Genomic DNA, 18,484 nt, shown 5'->3' on the forward strand with positions numbered 1-18,484 from the left:
TTTAATTGGATGAGTTAATAATATGGTATATTGTGATTGAAGTTCCACCTTTTTTTAAAATAAGTCAATGTTAGGGAAGTTGGATAGATATTACCTAAATCTTTAAATTGTTTTGAAATTTTATCTAATTCTGCTTTAGTCTGTTTTTCAAGTTTAGCTGAATAAGAAATAATCTGACCACGTAAAAATGCTTTGAATGTATCCCATATAATTAATTTGGACATACCTCCTATATCCTTAAAAAGAAAAAATTCTTTTATCTGGCTTTCAATAAAACTGATAAAATCAGAGTTTTGCAATAAAGTCTGAGACATGCACCATGGTGGACAGGCAAAAATGACATCATCAAATTCAAAGGACAAACTCAAAAGGCGCATGATCAGATATAGCAATAACGTCATATTCACAGTTTTTAACATTAGGCAAAAGGTGGGGATCAATTATAATATAATTAATCCTCAAAATTTTTTTATAGACATGCAAAAAAAAAGGAATATTCTCTGTTATCAGGGTGCAAATGCCTCCATAATTCGATCAACCCAAAATCGGTCAAAAAGGAGTTAATAACTGATGCGGAATGATTTGGAAGTCGCTGATTAGTTGAGCTCTTGTCAATCATAGGATTTAAACAACAGTTAAAATCCCCACCCATTATCAACATATATTCTTTTAAATCCAGCAATAAAGCAAATACTTTTTTAAAAAAAGGATCATCTAAATTAGGACCATACAAATTGACCAAAACAACCTTTCTATTACAAATCACTCCTTTAACAATGAAAAATCTACCATTAGAATCTGATTCAATATCTTCAAGTAAATATATATCTAATATAATATATTAGATTTAATAAAGATAGATACGCCTTAGGTTTTACTCTGAGAGGTAGCATGGAGCTGTAATCCATTCCACCAGGGCAGGAGATCTATTTTGATCTCCCGCCCTGATAATATGTCTCCTAAGCAAAAATTATATCAGGTTGGAATCGATTAATAATTTTAAAAGACTTTTTTCATTTAATAGGATGATTCCAACCACGTACATTCCAACTTATTACATTAATCCGTTTAACTGCCATACTATAATTTTTTTCTAATTTACTTTATACATGCGCAGAACACATACCAATACGGAATCATTAAAGATGGCGGTGTTGAAGAATACAACCTTATAGAAAACACGCAAGCTCCAGAACTACCCACTGGGTAAAAACTCCTAACTCTAAACCCACCCACCCTTCCAAAAGCCCGAAAAAAGGGCAAGCGAGCTAAGATAGAATACAAAGCCATGGGCCACTCTGTCGGTCTCGTCTCTCCCTCCCCCCAGCCAGTACACAATAAAATAAAATGACCTTGCAAGAAAGACAGTAAAGTTTAAACAAAGGAGAGTGTTTAAATTCCATCATATATTAAACAAAAAAAGAACCAAAATAATATAATCTCTTAGAGAGAAAAACCAGCACCATCTTAAGTTTAGTTTTAAATCTCTAAGAAAACTTTAAATTCGGTTATAGGACGCTGTAATAAAACAGATAAAAAGGTTAATAGTATATTTAACAAAACCAAATTTACAAAAATAAAAACACAAAATGCTGGCAGAACTCAGCAGGCCAGACAGCATCTATGTGAGGAGGTAGTAACAACGTTTCGGGCTGAAACCCTTCATCAGGAGTGAAGTAACATGGGATGGTCGAGGGGGGATAAGAAGTGGGGGAAGGGATAAAGTAGAGAGCTAGGAAGTGATAGGCTGGAGGGAAATGGGCTAGGGGGAAGGTGGAGAATTATGGGAAATAAAAGAGAAAGAAAGGTAGGGCTGGGGGGAAATTATAATGAGGGGGGAGAAAAGAGAGAAAGAGAACCAGACTAAAATAATAGATAGGGATGGGGGTAAGGGGGGACAGGGGTATCAACGGAGGTCTGAGTTGGATGTTCATGCCGTTAGGTAGGAGGCTACCTAGACGGGAGATAAGGTATTGCGCCATCGACCTGTGGGTGGCCTCATCTTGACGGTAGAGGAGGCCATGGACAGATATGTCGGAGTGGGAGTGGTCTGTGGAATTGAAGTGTGTGGCCACAGGGAGATCCCGCCACTGCTGGAGGACTGAGTTCGGTGAAACGGTCTCCCAGTCTGTGGTGGGTCTCCCCAATGTATAAATAGCCACATCGGGAGCACCGGATACAGTATATCACCCCAGTTGATTAACCGGTATCTGTCCTCCTCTTTTCTTGCGTTATATGGACAACTGCATCGACGCTGCTTCCTGCACACATGCGGCGCTCAGTCCTCCAGCAGTGGCGGGATCCCTGTGGCCACACACTTCAATTCCACAGACCACTCCCACTCCAACATGTCTGTCCATGGCCTCCTCTACCGTCAAGATGAGGCCACACGCAGGTCGATGGAGCAATACCTTATCTCCCGCCTAGGTAGCCTCCTACCTGCCGGCATGAACATCCAACTCACTGACCTCTGTTGATACCCCTGCCCCCAGCCCTATCTATTATTTTAGTCTGGTTCTCTTTCTCTTTTTTACCCCCTCACTATAATCTTCCCCCAGCCCTACCTTTCTTTCTCTTTTATTTCCCATAATTCTCCACCTTCCCCCTAGCCCATTTCCCTCCAGCCTATCACTTCCTAGCTCTCTATCCCTTCCCCCACTTCTTATCCCCCGTCGACCATCCTATGTTACTTCACTTCTGATGAAGGGTTTCGGCCCGAAATGTTGTCACTACCTCCTCCCATAGATGCTGTCTGGCCTGCTGAGTTCTGCCAGCATTTTGTGTTTTTATTTATTTCCAGCATCTGCAGATTCACTCGTGTTGCCTTCAAATTTGCAAAAATATTAACTAGTAATATCATAAGTAACTATACCCTCCCAGATATATATATATATATATATATAAAAGAAACCCTATTAGTAGGAAAAAAACTACCAATTAGTAAATTAAACAACAAAAAGAAACATCAAACCAAATATTAGATAAAAGGAACAAATCCTTTTATCCTCTTTTCTCAGTCAAATATCTAATTAGCCATTTAAACAGTCAAACTTGAACTGTAGATCTTCTTTCCAAAGAAAAATCCAATAGGATGTAATGATGAGCAGGTTAGCAAACCAAAATGAATCTTGGTCTGGTTGAGTCTTTAAATTTCGAAGTAGACAGCCTATGTGCTCTTTCAATAGCAGGCGGCTGTGATAAAATAGTCGGAAATAGAGTTTGAAAGAGCTTACCAAAGTAAACCGTTAAGTCTCCATTTTCAGTTCCTTCTCGCAATCTAACGATTCATATATTGTCTTGGTGAGACCTAGTTTCTAGGTCTATAATCTTATTTTGATATTTTTCCAAACCGGTTATACAAACCCCATTTCCAGAAAAGTTGGGATATTTTCCAAAATGCAATAAAACCAAAAATCTGTGATATGTTAATTCACGTGAACCTTTATTTAACTGACAAAAGTACAAAGAAAAGATTTTCAATAGTTTTACTGACCAACTTAATTGTATTTTGCAAATATACACAAATTTAGAATTTGATGGCTGCAACACACTCAACAAAAGTTTACCATTGTTTCATTATTATCCTTTTCCAGTTGATCTTTAATTGCCCTGTTCTGATCTTGAATTGAATTCATTGTCTGAACGATATCTTCAGCCCTTGATGGCATTTCATCAGATCTTTCCTTTGGCATCTTTCCTTTTCCATTATCTTTATCAGTAGGTTCATGCAGATTCTTCCCACTTCTCGTAGACATAGACATATTACTCCCCTTCAAGAATCATCAATTAAAAACTTTAAATTCAAAATTTAAACTGGGGGGAGAGAGAGAAAACTAAGAGCAGCAGAAAATTACTGCTACTCCATCGACAGACAGAGGCTGTCTCCTCCTTTATTACTTATTATTTTGTTTTTATTTTTATATTTGTACAATTTGTTATCCTTTGCACATTGGTTGTCCAGTTTTGTTCATGTGGTTTTTAATTGATTGTATTGTGTTTCTTCGTATCTACTGTGAACTCTTTTTAAGCCTATAGCCTGTACTGGGGCATAGGCCGCTGACAGCAACTTACCAGAGTTTGATTGGCCACGTGGCTTCCACTTTCACCATCTAGGCAAAGATCCTTCCTCTCCCTGGATGACATCTTTGGGGCTTCAGTTGGTGTTTCTGTAGTTTGGGGTTTTTTTACAGCAAGGCTTTGTTACCCCCATGCCCAACCCTCCTGCTTTTGCAGCCGGGCTTGGGACCGTCCATGGAAAGAGTTTATGTACTGTGAATACCTGCAAGAAAAAGAATCTCAGGGTAGATCTGCATACTTTGATAATAAATTTACTTTGAACTTTGTAAACTTCTTTAGTCCATTCAGCTACTGCACCTAGCACATTGGTGAGCAGTTCCTTTAACCTTTCTTTTCTCACTTGAAAGCCCTTCTAGAATAGCTAACAGTGGTTTCTCATTTTGCTGTTTCAGGCCGTTGTAAGTGACTTTCAGAATGAAAGTGCCATTGCCCTGGCAGAAGCTGCAACTAGACATCTGCAGGAAGCTGAGCAGGCCAAGCGTGCTGGCAATGTTCACTGGTAAGTGAAATCTGCACAGCTTGGCTAGAGCCTTCAACAGTTGAGGTTTAATAATTAGCGGAATGACTTAAAGCCATGTGTTCCCGAGTTGGATTGATAGAGATCCTAGCTCATGATAATTAGCAGAACAACAACAGAGGGTTAAGTTGGAGGGAAGAGTTAGGTTGATCTTTCTTACTTACTGTCCATTATGCTGCTGTCATTTAGGGCAGCCTTGAAGGTCATCTATCTGTCTGTCCTTGGCCACTTTCACTATTGAGCCCCAGCTATGGCTTAGGGTCAGCCATTCAAGTCCCGGGTGGTGACTCTGGAATACCATTACACACAGATGAAGAACAGTTTTGTTTAATCAGTCAGGCTTGTTAAGCCTTGAGCTGAACTCCCGAACCTGGACGACTGATGCAGCACACTTAGTCGAGCTTCTACCCTTTGACCTGTTTGGCCAAAGCATAATGTTCTGATTCCAGCCAGCATAGCTCTCTGGGTAATTGAGGCCTCCAAACCACAACAAGGTTGTGGTCCTCTTGGAGGTAAATTGATCTTAGTTTAGGTTAAAAGATCCCAGGAGATCAGCTATTTCTGAGTTACTCAAACCACCCTGTCTGGCACCATCAATAATTCTGTGGTCAAGGTCACTTAAAACACATTTCTTTGCCTTTCTGATGTTTGGTCTAAACAACAACTGAACCTCTTGGCCAGGGTTGCATGCTTTTATGCGTTCAGTTGGTGCCATGTATTTGCATTAACAAGCAGTTCTACCTAATAAAGTGACCAATGAGTAAAGATAGTTTGCACAAAGTATTTTTTGCTCTCCTAATCTTTCTACTACAATTGGCTTTTACATCAGAATTTGGAGAATTTTTACATTACCGCCTGAGGTAAAGCTGGTAGATTGGGGGACCACTTTGTCAAGCACCTCTCTTCCATCTGCCAAAGCTGGAATTCCTGGTAGCCAACCGTTTTAATTCCTGTCGCCATTCCCGTCCCAACATGCAAAGCTGGAATTCCCGATAGCCAACCATTTTAATTCCTATTGTCATACCCATCCAAATGTGTTGGTCCAGGGCCACCTCTTTTGCCCCAGTGAGGTCAGGGTGGAGGAGAAACAAATCGTGTTCCATTTGGGTGGTCTCTAGCTTGAAGACGTGAACATCAATTTCTCCTTGCAGTAATTTTTTTCTCTTTTTCTTTTCCCCTGCCACTTAACTCTTTTATTCCCCACTCTAACTTAGCTCTTCCCCTTATCTCCCCCGGTGCCCCTCCTCCTTTCCTTTTCTCCCCAGGTTCACTCTCCTCTCCTACTCTCTTTCTTCAAAGCGATAGAGGCACAATTATGCCATTTGGCCCATTGAATCTGCTGTGCCATCCAATCATGGCTGATCCTTTTTCCCCTCTTCAGCCCCACTCCCCGGCCTTCTCCCCATAACCTTGTCCAATCAAGAATCTATCAGTCTTGGTTTTAAATGCACCTAATAACTTGGCCTCCTGTAGCTGCCTGTGGTAACAAATTCTACAAATTCACTCCATAACCTCATCCTTAACAGTTGACTCCAGCATCTTCCCAACCATTGATGTCAGGCTAACTGGTTTATAATTTTTCTTCCTGCTTCCTTCCTCCTTTCTTAGAGTGGAGTGATATTTGCAATTTTCTGGTCCTCCGGCACCATGCCAGAGTCCAATGATTTTTGAAAGGTCATTACTAATGCCTGCATAATCGCTTATGCTACCTCTTGCAGAACCCGAGGGTGTAGTTCATCTGGTCCGGGTGACTTATATACCCTTAGGTCTTACAGCTTTTTGAGCTCCTTCACCCTTATAATAGTAATCGCACTCACTCCTCTTCCATCACACCCTTCAACATCTGGCACACTACTAGTGTCTTCCACAGTGAATTCTGATGCAAAATAGTCATTTTCTAGTGGTCCTATATCAACTCCATCTCTTTTATTTTTTACTATCCACTTTGATATTGTTTGCTAGCTTGCTTTCATATTTCATCTTTTCCCGCCTAATGATTATTTCGGTTGCGCTTGTAGGATTTTAAAAGCTTCATAATCCTCTTCTTGCTAATTTTTGCTTTGTTGTATACCCTCTGTTTTGATTTTACATTGGCTTTGACTTCCCTTGTCAGGTATGGTTGTACTATTTTGCCATTTGTGTATTTCTTTGTTTTTGGGATACATCTCTCCTGCACCTTCCTCATTTTTCCCAGAAACTCACATCATTGCATCCTTGCCAGCATCTCCTTCCAATTTTCTTTGGCCAACTCCTCTCATATCACTATAATTTCCTCTACTCCATTGAAATACTGCTATGTCAGACTTTTCCTTGTCAAATTTCAAGTTGGATCATATTGTGATCCTAAAGGTTCCTTTACCTTCAGCTCTCTAATCGCCTTCGGTTCATTACATAACGCCCAATCCAGTATAACTGTTCCCCCAGTATGCTCAGTGACAAAGTGTTCTAAAAAGTCATCCCATAGACATTCACCAAACTCACTCTCGAGATCCATTACCAATCTGATTTTCCCAATTGACCTGCATGTTAAAATCTCCCATGACTATCTTAACTATACATTGGTATAAATATCTACCAAGACATTTGACTGCTCTTCCCACCCCCCCCAAAAAAATGTTGTAGATGCAATCTGAGATGTCCCTGACCCTGGCACCTGGGAGGCAACATACCATCTGTGTGTCCCTTTAATGTCCACAGAATCTCCTGTCTGTTCCTCTGAATATTGAGTCCCCTATCAATACTGCTTCCCCCACCAGGACTAACGTATTATCCTCTGGTTAGTTCTTCCTCTTACCCCAGCTTTTCATTCTGACATCTTTCCCCTTCCTTTCCAGTCCTGATGAAGGGTCTCGGCCCAAAACATAGACTGTTTATAGATGCTCCCTGACCTGCTGAGTTCCTCCAGCATCTTGTGTGCATTGACCTGTCTGTTCTCACCTTGTTGCGTCAGAAGCTATCCCCTCCCAATCCTGATGGTTAACAGTTAGCTAGAGGAAGACAGCATTGGGTGAGCTGTTTGCCCCTGATGTTGATACTGGATGGACAGCAGCAAGCTACTGGTTTTGAAGTGTAACTCCCGTGATTACGTTCTGCTGATGTGTAATCACCCCCTCGCTCTCCATTCACACACGAGTGACTGATTTTTTTTGTTTGGCAGGTGGAAGATTCATGAGGCTTGCATGCTGGCGCTAGGGTCCGTGAAAAGCATCATCACGGACAGTGTGAAGAATGGGCAGATACAGTTCGACATACACGGATTTCTCACCAATGTTGTACTTGCTGACCTCAACCTTTCAGGTAGGATGCAGACGGTAGACACCTGATCATCCAGGTAATGAGAAGCAGTCTGAACAATTGATTTTAGTCCAGTGTGTATCAGGAACAGGCACAGGCTAGAGCCAAGATCAGGCTACCCACAAATCTTACTTCAGTGTGTCCAATGTATCCAGTGTGTATCAGGAAAAACTCATCAGGAGATTTGGCCAAATTATCTCATCCTGAACGATTGGAAAATAGTTGCTACTGGATTCAAATCACGTGATTACTAATTAGCTTTGTTTGTCACATGCACATCGAAATTTGCATCAATGACCAGCACAATCCAAGGAAGTGCTGGGGATGGCCTACAATTATCGCCACCCTTCCATCACCAACCCAGTCTGCTCCCAGTTTACTAACCCTGCCGTCTTTGAACTGTGGAAGGAAACTGGAACATGCAGAGGAAGCCTACAGGGAGAATATACAAGTTCCTTACAGACTATGGTGGGAATTGAACTCTGAACAGTGATCGCTGGTGCTATAATATTGCTCTAACTGCTATGCTAATGTGCTGCCCTAACAGTGGTAAAAATGCCAAGAAATTTGGAGTATACATGCATCTTAAGTGGAAAGTAAAAGGTGAAAATTCCTGCCCAAGCCTTAACTTAAAATGCACGATGTTGCTGGATAAATATGGTGAAGTGCAGAGCCAATATGAAGTCTGACCATTTCTCCTTGGACTGGTTTAAGCCTACCTTGGAGCAAAGGAGTGAAGTAAGGTTTGGGGGTAGCCTGATCTTGGCTCTAGCCTGTGCCTTTTAGAGTGAGTAAGGGACAGAGGAGAGCATGAAAGCTCACAGAATGCATCATCTACAGTGTAATAAACAGTTGATGTCCTGGGACAAGGCCCTTCCTCAACGCTTGAAAGGAAGGGGCAGAAGCCAGAATGAGAAGGTGGGGGGGTGGTGGAATAACAAGCTGGCAGGTGATTGGTGAGACCAAGTGAGGGGGTAAGAAAAAAGATTCAGATTAGCTTTATTTGTCACTTGGAATATAGGAAAATGAGATCCAAGCAGTCAAGTATCTAAGATTCTACAGATGCTGAAAATCCAGAGCATCCTGCACACAAGATGCAGGAGGAACTCGGCAGGTTAGGCAGCACCTATGGAGGAGAAGAAACAGACGATGTTTTGGGCTGGGACCGTTCATCCCTCCCAACTTAACCAAGTGAGTACAGGGAATGTGATGATTTGAAGGAAGCTATTTTGAGAAGAAAGAAATGTTAGCAGAAGAGAGGTTGCTGAATATATAAACACGAAATTCTGCAGATGTTGGAATGTTTGAGCAACCCACAGAAAATGCTGGAGCAACTCAGCAGGTCAGGCAACATCTATGGAGGGGAGTAAAAGTCAACAGTTCAGGCTAAGACCCATCACCCAGCCTTCAAAATCTCGTGTTTAGGATATGATAGCTAGTGAGTTCAGAGAGGGCAGTGAGATCCTGAACCATATTGACTTCACAAAGGAGGAGATGCTAGTGAGTTTGAAGTGGAAAGATGGATAAATCCCTTGGAAGCTGACCAAGTGTACCTGCTGTGATGATCGAAGCAAAGGAAGAGGATCTTGGGAAGATTCTTGTATCTTTATTAACCAGGGGTGCAATACGGGATGGCTAATGTGAGTATGTTGCAAGGACAAGCCTACAAAAAGTGATGAATACGGCCCAGTCCATAATTTGTAAAGCCAACCCCACCTCCTCAGGTCTCATACCACTAAGTTCAGGAACAGTCATTACCCTTCAAGCATTGGGCTCTTGGGATAACTTAACTGGCCCCATCATTGAACTGTTTCCACAACCTATGGACTCACTTTCAAGAACTCTTCATTTCATGTTCTTGATATTTATTGCTTATTTGTTTATTTTTCTTTTTGTGTTTGCATTTGATGGTCTATCCTATTGTGTGCAGTCTCTCATTGATTCTGTTGTGTTTCTTTGTATTTACTGTGAATACACACAAGAAAATGAATCTCAGGGTTATATATGGTGACGTGTATGTACTGTGATAATAAATTTACTTTGAACTTAGAGAATTGCAGACTGGTGAGCCTGACATCAGTGGTGGGAGAGTTCCTGCAGGGGTTGTGAGAGATGGGGAAGTCATTTATATTTGGAAAGGCAAGGACTGATTTGGAATAATTAGTTTGGCTTTGTTTTTGTGAGATTATGTCCCATATAACTGAACTTTTTGTGTTTGTCAGTTTATTATTGGATGTGAAAGTTAGAGGGGGTGCAGAGGAGGTTTGTCAGGATGCTGCCTGCATTCGAGAGCATGTCTTCTGAAAATAGGTTGATCGAGCTTGGTCTTCTCTTTTCGTGAAGGAGGATGAGAGGCGACTTGATAGTAGGTTCAAGATGATCAGCATAAATCGAGTGGGCAACCCCAGAACAGAACCACAGAATAAGCATAATAATAATATGAGGAAATAATTTTGAGGTAATTGGAGGAAGTATAGGAAGGATGTTAGAGGTAATATTTTATACACAGAGAGAGGTGGGTGTGTGGGAGACCCTGCCGGATTATGAGGCATAGATTGAATAGAGAGCTAGCACCTGTTTTCCCAGGGCTGCAATGGCTAATGTGAGAGGACTTAATTTGAAGGTGATTGGAGGAAAGTATGAGGGATGTCAAAGTGGTGGATGCATGCTACCTGCTGCCAGAGATGGTAGTAGTCTGCTACATTAGAGAAATTTAAGAGACTTAGATAAGCAGGTGGATAATAGAAAAATGGAGGACTAAGGTGGGGGAGGGATGAGTAGGTTAAAGATTGGCACAGCATCGTGGGCCAAAGTGCCTGTACTATAGGCTGTGTTCTTTGTTCAGATAAATGCCCGAGAGCATTGACAAGTGCAGACTGGTGGATGCAGTCTGCGTGGACTTCTTCAAAGCCCGTAACAAGGTATTGAATGGTAGACTGTTCCAGAAGGTTAGGTCAGGTGTTCCAGGGCAAGAAAGTGCATTGAATAAAAATTCTTCTCGGCAATGGGAATTAGGGTGTTTGTGGAGAGTTACTTTTCTCATTGGAGCCCTGTGACCACTGATGCTCCACGGGGATCAGTGCTTGGATCTTTACTGTTCGTGGTATGTGGATGAGAATCTAGATGATGTGGTCAGGAAGTTTGCAGATTACACCAAAAATTGGTGATGTAATAAACAGAGAGGAGGTTTGTATGTGGTTACATGAGGATCGAGATTGACTGCAAAAGTGGGCAAGGGAATGGCTTCAAGATGGCATTTGCGATATACCACAATGTTTGCAGGCAGCTCATAAAACTACTAGAGATGCTTCTTTTGAACTGAACACTGCAACCCACAGGCTGTAATTTCCTTTTACGAAACATACTTTTGAACGTCTAACCAAACTTGCAAATTTACAGTCTCTTGAAGGATTCGGCGGACTGGACTCAGATGCAGGTATAGCACCTTGAAGTGGACAAAGGTCAGTTTCTGCCAGCATGGCCTTTAAGACAGACTAGAGTATTGAGGCCCAAGACAGAAAACAGACCACTCTTCAGCTTATTCTATCCCAGCCAAAATCCCCCATCTAAGCCCATCCCGTCTGCCTCTGTTTAACCCATCTTCCTCTCTTCTCAGGAGTCTTATGTCCCATGGTGTCAAGTTCAGAAACAGTCATTGCCCTACAACCATCTGGCTCCTACACGACTCCTTCACTCACCTCAGTGCTGAACTGACTTCATAGCATTTAGACTTAGTTTCAAGGACCCTGCCTTTGTTGTGTATGGTTTTTCATTTATTCTGTTGTTTTTCTTTATTTTCTTGTGCCTGCATGAAAATTAATCTCAAAGTTGTATATGGTATACTTACTTTGAACTTTGATAGAATTTAACTGGGGCCAAGTGTAAAGTGATGTATTCTGAGATATTAAGCCAGACTAGGACCTACACCGTGAATGGCAGGGCCCTACAGAGAGGAATTAAACCCAAACACCTTGGAGTATATATACATAGGTCCCTGAAAATACCAACAAATGCGAGGTAGCCTTTGGTTGGGACATCATCTTATTGTTATACAGATTTTTGATCAGGCCACACTAAGAATATTATTTGCAGCTCTCGTCACCATTCATTAGCAAGAATGTGATTGAGTAAGAGAGGGTGTAGAAAAGGTTCACAGGAATGTTGCCTGAACTGGACATCATGAGTAAGAAAGAAAGACTGAGTAGGCTAAAACCATTTTTCCTGGAGCAAAGGAGACTGGGGAGTGACATAAAGGTTTATTAAATTATAGACAGAACTTACAAAACACACACAAATTGCCACAGGAGCTCAGCAGGTCAAGCAACATCTGTGGAGAGGACAGTTGATAGTCGGGCTGAGACCCTTCATCAGTAAAGGAAGCGGGAAAATGTTACTGTTCCACCAAAAAGGCAGGCATCACTGGAATCCATGCATAGCCCACTTTTGGAGGAGCTGAAAGTAGTTGTTGAGTGTGAGGACCAGATCCATCAGACAGAGGAGATTAATGGTAGAGGGGAACTGGTTAGTTCTGTTGATTAGAAAGAAGTGGAGAGCTTCAAGGCCTTTCTCTTGAATGATAGAAGTGTATAGGGACTGGGCATCCATGCTGAAAATAAGGCGGTCAGGCCCAGGGAACTGGAAGTGGTTGAAGAAATCAAGAACACATGAAATGTTACAGATGTAGGTAGGAAGTGTCTGGCCCAAGAGGAATAAAATGCTGTTGAGGTTGCAGATACAAGTTCAATTGGCCATGAGCAGGCAGAAACAGTAGGCCTACCTGGACAGGCGGTTTTGTGGATCTTGAGTAGGAGGTGTAAAGAAGCAGTGTGGAGAAAGGGAACTGTGAGGTTGTTGTCATTATATGGGAAATCTCCAGAGTTGTTGAGTTTTAAGATAATTGGAGGAAAATTTAGGAGGGGTGTCAGAAACGCAGAAAGAGGTATTTAGGTGCGTGTTATGTGCTGCCAAGGTAGTAGTGGAATCAGACATTAGGGGTATTTAGATAGGCACTTGGAGAGAGAAAAATGGAGGGCTCTATAGGAAGGAAGGGTTAGATTGATCGTAGAGTAGGTTGAAAAGTTGGCATAACGCCCCTGTGCTATGGTGCTGCATGTTCTATGAGATGCTCAACTAATGAGTATGTCCATGGCTGAGATTGTGAAAAAGGAGACTAAGGGGCAATGGGCTATTTCTATTATCATTGTGTCCTTGTGCTTTGAGTGAGAGATCTTCTATGCTTAATTTAAAGTTAATCTCTTAACAGCATCTCTCTTAACCACATAGAGAACAGGCCAGAAGAGGAAAGCTACTGTACTTATATGAAGCTTTCTTTATCTGGCCTGTCCTCTACATGAATATTGAATGTGTGAACTAGGAGTAGGTCGTTTGATGCTTCTGGTCTGCATTGCCATTAAGTATGTTCATGGTTGATCTGATTGTAACCTTGGCTCTGTATATGTCTACCCTTATATCTTTCACCCTTTGCTTTATCTGGAACCTATCTATGTCTGCCCGAAAAAGATTAAAAGTCTTTTGTTTCTACCATACTTCAAGAAGTGTTCCAAAGACACAAACTTTTGAAGAAAGAAAAGTCTGCCTCATTTCTGAACTGTGTGACCACTAGTTCAAGATTTTCTGGCAGAGGAAACAACTTCTCCACATCCCCTATGAAAAACCCTCAACATCTTCTTGCTGCAGCCAAGTCCTAGCTCTGAACTCTAGCATATATGTCTCTAGAGATGGTTTACCTTAAAAGTCCAAGTCCAGTTATTATCACAATGTGTATACCATATGTAACCTTGAGGTTCATCATCTTGCAGGAAGCCCCAAAATAAAGAAACACACGAAAACCCTATCACCATGAAAACAGATCAAGTCCTGCAAAAAAAGAACAACAATCTACAGAACATGAATTGCAGTCACTGAAGTCAAGTCAAGAGCCACAGTATGTGTTCTGTGGATTGTTTTTTCTCTTTTCACAGCCATACCTGCAGAGTCAAGAGTCCTGTTTGTATATTTCAGGATACCACAAAAATGCCAGGTTGGACATACAGTTTGAAATGGGAAATTACAGGCTATGGATTGCAGTAATCGTAGTCCCAATGAAGTATATTTAGTAGAAATGGTAGTAGCTTTGTTAGCTTCCTGAAAAGTGATGTTGTGCCTTGCCAGTGCCATTCAGGTGTGACCAAATTGGCAATAATCTCTCTTGTGCCGTGGTAGTTTTGAACAGCTCATCATTGGTTAATGAATTAGTAACAGTAATTATGGACATCTTTAAGGAAAAAGGATGAGCCCTGTTGCCTATTTATGTTGGATCTTGGTGTTTCTGTGATTCAGAGATTCCTAGGAAGTCAAGAATGAGGCATAAAACTTGTTGCTTACAGCCATTTTATTAAATGTTACCAGAACAAACAAAAAAAGACAATGGAGAAGAAGTTGTGGTAGTCTCATGTCCAGACTAGACTAGAGATAAACAACATTCCAGTGATAACTAAAAAACTTGTAGAAAAATACAGAAGGAACTGTACCATAATTACTAGAAAATTCACAACAAGTACATGTGTACAGGCGATTATGCAAGCATAGGAATGCTGATTTCAAGGAAAATAACATTTATGCCTATACATTCTTTTACTATTTATAAAAGTGTAACAGAAATATGTTATTTTATAATTCCAAAACATAAAACTAATCAAAAGAAAAACATAGAACTGGGAAGTGCATGTCTCCTTAGTTTTTATCTTTAGGAAGGCAAGCTTATAAATAAATGAGTATTACAATCAGGGATTTTGATCAATTTAACTGAGAATTTTTATTTGTGAATCACGTGCTCCTTTTCTCACAGTAGAGCCTAAAAAATGGAAAATTGTAAAATTCATAAACTGAAATGTCAGCAGTTCAAAAATACTCATCCCCCCTTTGCTCAGTACTTAGTTGAACCTGTTACAGCTAGTAGTCTTTTTAGATAAGTCTCTGTTAGATTTGCAGAATGTGGTGCCCATTCCTTCTTGCAAAATTACTCAAGCTGTGCCAGGTTAGTTGGGGAATGGAAGTGGACAACCATCTTGAGGTCTTGCCAGAGATGTTCGAATGGGTTAAGGTCAGGGCTCTTACTGGACCACTCAAGGACATCAATTTTCTTCATTTGAAGCCACTCCATGGTTGCCCTGGCAATGTCCTTTGAGTTGTTGCCTTGCTGAAAGACAAACTTCCTCCCCAGTTTAAGTTTTCTGGCATTGACTATCCAGGAGTGAAGGTAAGTGAAGTTATCCTCAGTGGTTGACGGGTAATAGTTGTTCCTGAACCTCGTGGTATGGGCCCTGAGGGTCCTTTACCTCCTTTCCAATGGCAGCAGTAAGAAGAGAGCATGACCTGGGTCCTGCATCAGTGTTTCTTGTAGATGTGTCCAATGGTGGGGAGGGCTTTACTTATTTTCATTTTATTTTGTTTAACTGTGGGTTGTGAGCATCTTCATACTCACTGTGGATATGGCCCAGTCTATCATGGTTTAGCCCTCTCCACCATGGAGCATTGCCGCAGGAAAGCAGCATCCACCATCCCAACATCTACAGACTCACCTCATGTTCTCAATACTTTTGCTTGCTTATTATTGTTGTTGTTGTTCTTTTTGTATTTGCGGTTTGTTGTTTGTTGCGCATTGGTTCTCTACTCTGTTGAGTGTAGTCTTTCATTGATTCTATTGTATTTATTGAGTATGCCCACAAGAAAATGAATCTGTTATATATGGTGATATATATGTATTTTGATAATAAATTTATTTCAAATTTTGAACTTCATGATTCTTAGGGGAGAGTGAGGGGGTATGGGAGGAAATGGCTTTGATGCCTGGCTTGTACTACCTTAGCAATGAGAGTGCTCAGTAGAAGAGCATAGAGCAAGCTTTTCTCTGCTTCTAGTGCAAGGATTGTCCTTGCCCTTGGAGTCCATGGTGTCATGGTACAGGTTGAGTACCCCTTATCCGAAATGCTTGGGGCCAGAAATATTTTACGTTTCAGATTTTGAAATATATAGCAAGCTGACTTGGGATCACCATATTTTCCAACTCAATTTATGTATAAACAGTAAACCTTAACACTTGTTCCATCTGAAATATGTACATAACAGTAAAAAATTATTGTGTACCATTAATATGATGAAAATGTAATGTGTACAGGGTAACGAAAGCAATACAGCCATATCGGGAAAATACCTGAATCAGCTGTTGAACAAGAATAAACAATGGCAGCCTTTCGGTCACCACCTACGATGCCGTGTTTTGTTTTAAAAAGTTATAGCACACTGTATTCACTTTTTAGTTTTTATTTTAGATTTAATGTAAGGTGTAAAAATAATCAGTGTTGTAGACATTTTCTGACAAACTGCAATGAATTTCTCTGCTTCTTCATGATCAGCAGATGCTTTATCTTTGAAATTTTTTAAATCTTTAGATATTTAAATCGGTGCCTTTTTTTAGACTTATATAACCTGCAGCTGAATATTAACAACTACTTTCAATTTTTGGTTTGTTGTGATAATTTTTGCTTGTTTCATAATCAGCAGACCGTTAATTGGCATATGTTCACTCCAGTACTGATGAATGTATTTTTTCAATACACAAATGAGATCTTCATTTTTCACTTATGCAGCTTTTTCTTATTTTTCATTAACTCGTGCTCGCTACATATATGAGGTCACTTTTTAGAGCTGTATGTGGTGCATAAAGACCTCCCCAGTGCCTTGTGGAATTTTCCATTTGTGATGTCATGTCAGCACTCAAAATAAAATTCGGATTTTGGATTTTCAGATAAGGAGTACTCAACTGTATATGGAATAACCCAGACAGGTTTGCAGGAAGGACAATATATTTAACTCATGCTCAGTGGCACGTTATTAGATGCAGATATGTGCTTAATAAATGGTCACAGGAGTTGAACACAATGTGGTCTTCTGCTGTAGCCCAACCACTTGAAGGTTCGACATGTTATACTTCAGAGTTGCTCTTCTGCACACTATTGTTGTAGCATGTGGTTATTTGAGTTACTTTCACATTCCTGTCAATTTGAGCAGTTAGGCTGTTCTCCTCAGACCTTTCTCATTAACAAGACATTTGCACCCACAGAACTGTCACTCGCTGGATTTTTTTTTTGCTTTTCTACACCGTTCTCCGGAAACTATAAAGACTATTGTGTATGACAACCCCAAGAGATCATCAGTTTCTGAGATACTCAAACCAACAATCTCTCTACTGTCAAAGTCACTTAGATTACATTTTTTCCCCATTCTGATCTTTGGACTAATCAACAACTGAACCTCTTGACCATGACTGCATGCTTTTGTGCAATGAGTTGCTGAGTAGGTATTTATATTAGCATACAGGAGTACCTAATAAACTGTCCACTGAGTGTCCACTGTCTTGTGTGAGTCTAGATGAAACTCTATACTGGCTTGACTGGTTCTGTGAGAATTATTTCAGGTACTCAGTAGTCTTGTATGAATTATTCTATTCCATTGGAGCATGGATAGTGTTCAAAGTGGCGATGAAAGATGAACAAATAACTTCTTCGTCTCTCCCCTCATCTCACTCCCCCCTCTCTCTCTTCCCCCGGTTTCCTTCCCTCACTTCTCGCCCTCAGTATCTCCGTTCTTGCTTGGCCGTGCACTCTGGGCTGCCAGCCGATTCACTACAGTAATGACTCCTGAACTGATCCAGCAGTTTCTGCAAGCAACTGTGAGTGGTCTGCATGAGACCCAGCCGCCATCAGTGAGAATCTCAGCTGTTCGAGCCATCTGGGGGTAATTTGCAACCCTGACAGTTTACGTCAGCAATAAATTTATTTTATCTTTTTTCCTTCTAACAGATCAGTAACATCCCTGGCTGCACAGTTGGTTTAATTTTGCAAACATTCCAGGTTCCAGTAGACTAGAAGACAACAAATATAATATTACATAAGCAATGCATACCAAATGTTGGAGGAACTCAGGTTAGGCAGCAGGTATGGAGGGGAAGATAAGAATGGTGAATTATAGAATAGTTAGCCTGACTGCTGTTGGCAAGATAAAAAATAACGCTGGAACAGATCAGATGAATTAGATATGACATGCCCATCAGATTTGTTAACTGTCTGTTAACATAGAGCAAAAAACAAAAAATCCTGATTTTTTTTTGCTGTCTTTTCTTTATTTTGAATGTTGTTAAACATATCTGAATGATCCCTGTGCTTGGCGGGATTATATTTCCTCTAGTGGGGAAGTTGAGGACCAAGGGGCACAATCTCGGAATGGAATGAGTCCCTTTAGAACAGAAACAGCGGTTAACTTGAGGATGGTGAATCTGGAATTAATTGAGATGGATATCTGTGGAGGCCAAGCCATTGGGTATATTTAAAGCAGAGGTCAGTTGGTTCTTGATTAGTAAGGGCACCAAAGATTATGGGGAGAATGCAGGAGAATGGGGTTGAGAGGGATAATATTTAGTCATGGAATGACGAAACAGACTAGACGGGCCATATAGATTAATTCTGCTGCTGTGTGTTCTGCTGAACATAGCCTATTGTTTATTTTCTGAACTTCATAAGAATGAATGGGTATCTTATA

The 18,484-nt window shown here is 40.8% G+C and overlaps 1 protein-coding gene across 1 annotated transcript in view; it reads left to right on the forward strand.

Annotated features, from left to right (window-relative positions):
- Positions 1-18,484, forward strand: part of ipo9 (importin 9) — a 148,450-nt gene that overhangs the window by 69,627 nt on the left and 60,339 nt on the right. The window contains exons 12-14 of the mRNA XM_073030278.1: positions 4,470-4,576; positions 7,752-7,891; positions 17,524-17,683. Coding sequence (XP_072886379.1) covers positions 4,470-4,576; positions 7,752-7,891; positions 17,524-17,683 — 407 coding nt within the window. The remainder of the gene's footprint in view (positions 1-4,469; positions 4,577-7,751; positions 7,892-17,523; positions 17,684-18,484) is intronic.

The sequence above is a fragment of the Hemitrygon akajei genome, chromosome 27, assembly GCF_048418815.1.
Source record: "Hemitrygon akajei chromosome 27, sHemAka1.3, whole genome shotgun sequence".
In the NCBI taxonomy this organism is placed as follows: domain Eukaryota; kingdom Metazoa; phylum Chordata; class Chondrichthyes; order Myliobatiformes; family Dasyatidae; genus Hemitrygon; species Hemitrygon akajei.